The sequence below is a fragment of the Nannospalax galili genome, unplaced genomic scaffold, assembly GCF_000622305.1.
Source record: "Nannospalax galili isolate Female #2095 unplaced genomic scaffold, S.galili_v1.0 scaffold1688, whole genome shotgun sequence".
NCBI lineage: Eukaryota > Metazoa > Chordata > Mammalia > Rodentia > Spalacidae > Nannospalax > Nannospalax galili.
The window spans coordinates 1,208,451-1,217,401 of record NW_008358621.1 but is presented as its reverse complement, the minus strand read 5'-3'; the positions used below and the strand labels follow the sequence as shown (position 1 = coordinate 1,217,401).

The 8,951-nt window shown below is 42.8% G+C and overlaps 1 protein-coding gene across 12 annotated transcripts in view; it reads left to right on the top strand.

Annotated features, from left to right (window-relative positions):
* The window catches only part of Ubr4 (ubiquitin protein ligase E3 component n-recognin 4), a 136,525-nt gene that overhangs the window by 20,329 nt on the left and 107,245 nt on the right, over nt 1-8,951 (top strand). For all 12 annotated transcript variants that reach the window (XM_017795274.2, XM_008821823.2, XM_029558037.1 and 9 more), the window contains exons 12-17: nt 2,007-2,106; nt 2,240-2,377; nt 2,503-2,620; nt 4,165-4,352; nt 5,278-5,437; nt 5,519-5,604. In XM_017795274.2, the coding sequence (XP_017650763.1) occupies nt 2,007-2,106; nt 2,240-2,377; nt 2,503-2,620; nt 4,165-4,352; nt 5,278-5,437; nt 5,519-5,604 (790 nt within the window). The remainder of the gene's footprint in view (nt 1-2,006; nt 2,107-2,239; nt 2,378-2,502; nt 2,621-4,164; nt 4,353-5,277; nt 5,438-5,518; nt 5,605-8,951) is intronic.

The window sequence follows — 8,951 nt, the reverse complement described above, 5'->3', positions numbered from 1 at the left end:
GCATTAAGAAATTTCAGATGCAAACCAGCAAGTAAAGATAATATTTGTCAAAAGAGCATGTTTTATTTATACTTTAATAAGTAATATGTACTTATTAAAGTAGGAAATTAGACAATATAGAAAAGAGGAAGGAAAAAAGTCACCTGTAGGAAAATAATCACTGGAAGACTAGCACTGTCACATTTTGGTGTATAACACCCTTGGTAAGGACTTAAAAGTAGACAGGTAGACTACTTGTACTGCAGGTAGACCAGCCTTTTCTGTTTCTGGTCATGATTGTTAGGGGATCAGGATGTAACCTTCCTGCTCAATGCATCAATGAGAGGGAATAGGATCTGAGTAGTTGTATTCTGCCTGCTGAATGTGCCACAAAACCAGCCTTATCAAAAATATTTTAAAGGTGTGCACCTTGTCCCAGCACTCAGGAGACAGACACAGGAGGTCCTCTGAGTTCGAGACCAGCCTGGTCTACAATAGTGAGTTCCAGGCCCTAATCCTACATAGTGAGAGACTCTGTCTCAAAAAAATAAGTAAAATAAAATACAATAAAATAATAAAGGGGTGTAATTAAGAAAACAAATTCACAGTACAGTTTTAGGTGAAAAAAGTCTCTTTAACAACTACACCTGTAAGATAACTGAACTGTCTCTCAGTCCACTGGTCTGTTCCTTTCTAAAATTAAAGGGTCACAGAAAGACTTCAATAAGTTCCTTCCCCAGGAACTCTCTCCTGTCTTGGCTTCTCTGCCTCCCGCTTCTCAGATGGCATTGCTTGGTCAGCCTTCCTTCCCACTGGGAATCTTTTTAAATGTGGGAGGGAAAATACCTTGGTGGAAATCCTGGCAAACTTTTCTTTCTTCCATCTAATCTTACCAGACTATATCTTCTTCTGAAGACTTCTGCTCTGCAGGTCTCAAGTGAGGGCAATTTTGCAACGCTTGGAAACATCTGAGTTCCTCCCAAGGAAGGGGCTGTTACTAAACACCTACAATGCATTGGACCATTCCCACAAAGAATCACCTCATCCAAGATGGTGTGGTACCACTGCTTAGATCTGCAAATAACTTGGATTTATTCAGTATTATAGCTTTTTGTCTGTTTTTTTGAGAGAGGGTCTCACTATGTGGCCCAGGCTGGCCATGAACAAGCAATTTTCCTGCCTCAGCCTTCTGAGCGCCCACATTACAGGTGTGAGCCACCAAGCCTGGCTAAATGTCTTCCTCTTGCCTAATACTGAGTCAAAAGCCAGATTCCTGTGAATCCACCTGATTATATTTTGACACCCTCGCCTTATTTTTCCTTCTTACTGCCCAAAATGTTCTACAAAGTCCAGCACTTTGTAATATAGGCACGTTACAATTTTGTTTTGTTTTGTTATTTTACGTGTATTCGTGTATTGCCTATTGCCTGCATGTAGGTAAGTGCACCCATATTGTGCAATGCCTGCAGAGGTCAAAAGAGGTTGTCGGATCCCTTGGGACTGGAGTTACAGACAGTTGTTAGCTGCTATGTGGGTGCTGGGATTCGAACCCAGGTCTTCTGCGAGAACCACTAGTGTTCTTAACTGCTGAGCCATCTCTCCAGCCCTCAAAACAATAATTCTTTCTTTTCGTCTTTTTGAGACAGGGTCTCCCTGTAGCCCCAGCTGTCCTGGAACTCGCTATGTAGACCAGGCTGGCCTTGAACTCACAAAGATCTTCCTGCTTCTGCCTCCCAAGTGCTGGGATTAAAGGCATGTGCAACCGTGCCTGGCAGCAATAATTCTTTAAAAGTTAACATCTTTATATGATCTGGTAGCTTTGAACTTTTGAATAGTTTCTTCTGGGAGTAGTCCTTACTTGAACCCTGCAAGGAGACTGAACCTCTGAAGTGGTATAGCAGTTTTCTTGGGTGGAAAGGTCCTTAGATCCTTAAAGGGGACTAGGATGCCAAACTCATAACGATATCTCAGAGCTTGTGACTCATTGTTGAGTGTCGTCAGGTTTGTGTTTGTTTTCCTTTGTGTAGGCATCAGGGATTTGGGGTTCTTTCTGTGATCCTGGCGAACCATGCCATCAAGCTGCTGACATCTCTTTTTCAAGACCTTCAGGTAGAGGCTCTCCACAAGGTGAGGAAGTTGTTCTTGTAGTTTTGGCATTTCTTGGTGGCTAGCTTTCAGGATGCTAGCTTGAGCCTTCAGTGTGGGGCTTCTTCCTGGCAGAGTCATAGCAATAATGTCCATTTACTCTTGTTACCTTCAGGGCTGGGAGACAGATGGTCCACCTGCAGTCCTGAGCATTATGGCCCAGAGCACCTCCATACAAAGGATTCAACGGCTGATTGACTCTGTCCCATTGACAAACCTGCTGTTGACATTACTTTCAACTTCATACAGAAAGGTGTGTGGGAATCAAGCCATTGATAATTTGGAAGAGGAGAAACTTGTCAGATTACGTGGTATGTAAGATTACATGGGCTGGCTGTTTTTGTCCTTTATAATTATGAAACTGCCTGGTTTTCCTAGGCATGTGTCTTGCAGCGGCAGAGAAAGGGCTCCATGAGCAGCGATGCCAGCGCCTCCACTGACTCGAATACTTACTATGAGGATGATTTCAGTAGCACAGAGGAGGACAGCAGCCAAGGTAGTCCATTCTTTCTTGTCTCCCAAAGATAAACTGGGGGACCACAGGCTCCTTTAGTTTCCTGGTGCCATTCTATTTTCGTCTTCCCGGCCTGGGCTTTGCTTTTATGTGCTCTCAGAGATGATGTTGCTGTTTAAGAGCACCTTGAGGGACTGGGGATGTAGCTCACTTGGTAGAGTACTTGCCTAGCATGTGTGAAACTCTGGGTTCCACCCCCAGCATCTCATACACTGAGTGTGGTGAAACACAGCTATATAACTGGTATCTAGGAGGGAGTCGAAACAGGAGGGTCAGCCGTTCCTGGTCGCTGTTGGAGCCGTAGTTCGAAGCCAGCTTGGGCTGCAGGAGACTCTTTTTTTCGAAAAGTAAGCTGAGTGTTAGAGGCTGAATGATGGACACTGCTTTGACCTAGGCCCACATGGCTTTTCATTCCTTTCCATCAGCATCCAAATTCATCTCAGGTATTCATAACTTTTCCCGTACTGACTCATGCTAGGACCTACTCTTCCAGTGCAACTCAGAAGGTCATGGGGAGGAGTTTAGTTTCGCTGTCACCATAGATGATAGCTTATGGAAGTGTAGGGAAGAATTAAGAACTACTGTAAAGAGAGATCTTCAGCCTCCTGCCTTAGTTTGGGGAGAGTGAGTCAGACAGCTGTCTTATCTCAGATTCCTCTGCATGGTCCAATTGTGCAATAGTGATATACTGAGAAGGGGGTGTGATTCTTATCATCCTGGGGTTTGTAGTTGGTGAGACAGGTGTACCTTGTGCTCTTGAAAATACTTAGCTTATTTCCAGAAAAATAAAGTGAAACGGTTTCCTTTCCTTTGTTGAACTTCCCTTAAAAAAACAGTTTTTACAGTGGTATAATTCTTTTAAAAAACAGTTTTTGGTGGTATAAAATTTTTAAAATTATTTTATTATTTTTCATGTATGAGTGTATTGCCTGTGTGTAAGTGCACCTGTGTTGTGCAATGCCCAAGGTCAGAAGAGGGCGTCGGATCCCCTGATACTGGCGTTACAGATAGTTGTTAGTCAACATGTGGGTGCTGAGAGCCAAGCACAGAACCTCTGCAAGAGCAGCCAGTGCTCTTAACGTCTGAGCCATCTCTCCATCCCCAATGGTATAAAATTTTAAAAACAATCTTTACAGTGCTATAACTTTTGTGCAGTAAAATGCTCACATTCTCTGGGTACATTTAGATAAGACTTGATGCAGCAGTTCTCATCCCCACCATGGAGAATAGCCTTATGATCCTTTTGACTTTGTACCTGAGTACTAGAGAACAGTTTCAGAGGCTGGAGGATGACTCAGTGGTTAAGAGCACTTACTGCTCTTGCAGAGGACCTGGGTTCACTTTCCAGAACCCATTGGCAGCTAACAACAAACCATAATTCCAGTCCCAGAGATCCAGTTCCCTTTTCTGGTCTCCATAGGCATGCATGCATGTGGTGCACTTACATACATGTAGGCAAAACACACATAAAATAAAAATTTAAATAAAAAATTTTAGAAATGCTATTTTTGTAACTTTCTCTCCAGATGATGACAGTGAGCCTATTTTGGGGCAATGGTTTGAGGAGACCATCTCCCCCAGTAAAGAGAAAGTGGCACCTCCACCCCCTCCTCCGCCCCCTCCACTGGAGAGCTCTCCTCGGGTTAAAAGCCCCAGTAAACAGGCCCCGAGTGAGAAGGGCAACATCTTGGCCAGCCGAAAAGATCCTGAATTGGTAAGAGTGAGTTTCTGAGGTTCAGTGGGAGGGAAATTGAGTGAGTGGTGATCAGAGAAGCCAGTCATATGAGCAGAAGCACTTAGTAAGTTGGGTAACTGCAATGCTTAGACCCACCATTGTTAAGATTTCTGTGTATTGATTATGCTTAATTAAATAACATGCTCTGGTACTGATGGGTATAGCGTAGCCTTTAGATTAGATAAAAGTAGATTTGAAGTCTACTTTTTCCTCTTAATGGTTCTGGGCAAGAATGTGAACGTCCCAAATCCTAATTTTGTCTCCTCAGTGGGAGTGATTGGTACCTGCATCTAAGGATGCCATGAAAGAGTAACTTCAAAACCTTTACGCAGGGTTGAGACACTGTAGATGCTTACTTCTTTTTATTCAGCTAATATTTATTAACTGCTACATTTCAGCCCCTGTTCTGAGTCAGGTACAGTTCTTTCTTACAGCTTTATATAGCTTCATATGTTAAGGTTAATGGATATAAAACGTTAATAATCCAATAATCAGTTGATGCAATAATATGATAATTCAACTTCATTTTAATGAAGAAAGCTAATAATTGTATGTGTGTAAAAATCATTAATGTAGGAGTCAGACTTCAGCGTGTTAACACTTAGGTCTAGAGTGGGATAGAGGCAGGACCTTAAAGGAACAGGGCAGTGCTCATCAGTTGATTTGGAACCCTATTCTCACACAGTACCATCTGAAGTATGGTGCGTTCAGTTGACATGCCATTTTGTGTAGCTGATTCTCATTTAACTCAGTCCCTCTGCAAACAACGTTTTAAATATGATTCTTTAATTCTCTTTTTTTCTGGCACAGGATCTATGGGTTTATATAATTCTTCTTTGAATTTAGGGTCGTAAGACACTTGCACTCCATGACCCTGATCTGAGCTGTTTTGTGTTCCCTCTAGTTCTTAGGTCTGGCATCCAACATTCTGAACTTCATCACCTCTTCCATGTTGAACTCTCGAAACAATTTCATCCGGAACTATCTGAGTGTGTCTCTCTCAGAGCACCATATGGCCACCCTGGCCAGTATTATCAAGGAGGTGGACAAGGATGGATTGAAGGGTCAGTATAGGAGCTCAGTGCTATTGTAGGGTGCTTACAGCATCGTAGTTTACTGAATAATCGTTTCCCATCTGTCCTAAGGGTCATCAGACGAGGAGTTTGCTGCTGCTCTCTATCACTTCAACCATTCCCTGGTGACTTCAGACCTACAGTCCCCAAACCTGCAGGTTGGTTTGCACTGTGGCTGCCCCACCAGGAGCTCTTCATACTCCTCTATGGGACTTGGTTGTTCTGATTGTTAAAGAACTCTTTGTCCTTCCTCACCTCACTGGGCAGAGCTCTGAGAGATTGTTCTGGTATGGCCCTGTACAGTAATTAGGATCTTTTGAAGAGAAAGAAAATGTTCTTTTCCCTCATGTCATTAAGGTCAAAGGAAAGGAAAAAACTATCAAAACAAACCTCTGGTGATTATGTTGGTGGAAAGATAGACAAAATGCAGAAGAAGGAGCCCAGTAAAAAAAAAAAAAATTTTTTTTGCGGGGGGCATCTTTTTGAGACTTGGTCTCCCTGTAGCCCCAGCTGTAGACCAGGCTGGCCTTGAATTCATAGAGATCTGCCTGCCTCTGCCTCCCAAGTGCTAGGATTAAAGGTGTGCGCCACCACACCCAGCTAAAAATTTTTTTATATATTTTTATTTTACGTGTATGAGTGTATTGTCTGCCTGTATGTAACTGCACCTGTGTCATGCAGTGCCTGCTGAGTTTGCTGCCATGTGGGTGCTGGGATTCGAACCTTGGTCTTCTGCAAGAATGGCTAGTGTTCTTAACTGCTGAGCCATCTCTCTAGCCCCAAAAGAAGCCCATTTTAAAAATACTAAATAATGGGACTGGAGAGATGGCTTCGTGGTTAAGATCACTGGTTGTTCTTACAGAATTCCCGGGTTTGAATCCCAGCACCCACATGGCAGCTAACAATTGTCTGTAACTCCAGTCCCAAGGGATCTGACAGTCTGACCTCTGCAGGCATTGCACGACATGGGTGTACTTACTTACATGCAGGCTAGAATACATGCATACACATAAAATTTTTTTTAAAAAGTTAAAAAAATTGACAAGAAACATGGAAAATGTTCACAATATTAATGAGGGAAATAGAAATTAGAATGTACTTTGTAGAGCCAAATGCGCTCTGCTCAACACATTCTGACTTGTAAACCCAACACTAAAACAGTCTACGACCTCAGCCTATGGGCTTAGGGTTTTATGAGTCTCTCTCTATTGAAGTGGCTGGTAGTTTGGAGGCTATACCTTATGTTTCTCATTCCTTAGTTTATATTCTTTAAATTAAAAACAAAATTTCCTGGACAAGGTGGTGCTTGCTTTTAATCCCAGCACTTGGGAGGCAGAGCTACCTGGATCTCTGTGAGTTTGAGGCCAGCCTGGTCTACATAGTTTATTTCCAGGTTAGCCATTGCTACATGGTGAGACCCTGTCTCAAGAACAAAAAGCAAAACAAAAAACCCGAAACACAATCAAGAACCAAAACAAAACCAAAATGCCTTGCTGGAGAGATGACTGGCTGCTCTTTCAGAGTACTCAGGTTTGGTTCCAAGCACCACATGGTGGCTAGTAACCATCTATATGCATTTCCAGGGATCTGGCAACCTCCTTTGGCCTCTGAGGGGTCACTAAACATGCACACAGTGCAAATACATACATGTAGGAACACGCTCATACACATAAAATGAAAAGTTTTTAAGAAAAAAGCAAAAATTTTAGCTTTGTATGTGACACGGTTCTGTGACCTTTTCAGGCCTTGTTTTCCACCTACTGTTAATCTGCAGTGCTGCATTGCTAAGACTCATGCACACTGTTGTATATTTCTGTGGTTTACACTGCTGTATGATGCTCCATTGTGTTTGTACCTGGACCACTTGATTCATCTTTCCTCTATTTCTACCCTGAAGTACTTTGAATTGTGGTATTGCTGTTCCAGGTGTGGCTGTGATCTTTCTTATTCACTTTGTACCTGGACCACTTGATTCATCTTTCCTCTATTTCTACCCTGAAGTACATTTGAATTGTGGTATTGCTGTTCCAGGTGTGGCTGTGATCTTTCTTATTCATGTCCCCTGTTACATACAGACAAGTGGTTCTTTGGGAATATAACTTGGAGTAGAATTGTCAGGTTACACAGTGTGGGACCTTCAGCACATTGGGCCATACTGCTCCAAAGTAGCTACACCAGTTTGTACTCCCACCAGCAAAGTGTCGGCAATCATGTGGATTCATATCCTTTTCTGATATTTGGCAGTATCATATTTTGATAATTTTGTTTGTTTTGTTTTTATAAAGACAGACTCTTGCTCTGTAGCTCAGGCTGACCTGGTACTCGTGATGTAGCTCAGGGTGGCCTCAAACTCTTGGCAGTCCTCCTGCAGCAGCTTCCTAGGATTGCAGAAGTGCTTCATTGTGCTCAACTGATAACTTTTTTAATGTGGGAAGTTAGTTATTCTTGATCTTTTGTGTGTACAAAGATTCCTGGGCAGATTGTCAAACATGCAAATTCCGGATCAGGATTGGATCTCAGTGCTGGAGCATTTGCCTGATCGTATGAGGCCCTGGATTTGATTCCAGTACCATGAGACAAATGCTATTCATACCCTTATACCCTCTGTCTCAATAAAGTAGAATCAGGCAGGTCTCCAGTAATTTGTCCTGAAGCTGTTTTGAAAAAGTTCCTGTTAAGATTATTTCAGTGCCAGATGCTCAAGATGCTGAGGTGGGAGGATTGAAGAGTCATAGCTAGCCCTGGAAGAATGGTAAGAACTTGACTCAAAGCAGCACCAGAAAACCAAACCAAAACCAACAACCTGGGACTGGAGAGATGGCTCAGTGGTTAAGAGCATGTACTGCTCTTGGAGAGGACTTGAGTTCAGTTCCCAGCACCCACATCAGGTGGCTCACACAGCTGCATGTGCACCTCCAGAGGATCCACCACCTCTGGCCATCACGGGCACCTGTACTCCACTACACATATTCATACACAGACACATGCACACATATAATCAAAAAAGCAAACTTAAAAAATACCAAAGGTTGGGCTGGAGAGATGGCTCAGCAGTTAAGAGCACTGGCTACTCTTGCAGAGAACCCCAGTTTGGTTCCCAGCACCCACATGGCAGCTAACAACCATCTGTAACTCTAGCTCCAGGGGATCTGACGCCCTCTTCTGGTCTTCACAGGTACTGCACGCATGTGGCGAACTTACATACCTGTAGGCAAAACACTCATAGACATAAAAAATAATAAATAAATAAATAAGAAAGAGATGCCAGAATAAAAGAGGGCTTACTAGGAGACTTCGTGTGTACAAAGCTTTAGACTATGCAAAACCAATGTGTGGTGACAGAAATCAGAGCAGCATGGCTGGCTTCCTTTGGAAGGAGAGGAATTAACTCGTCATACACACAAGTGGAATTTCTCACAAAATGGAAATTTTGTAAATATCACTGTGGATGTGAATGGCATGGGTGTATGTATTAGTCAGAATTCATTGTGCACACCTGTTTATT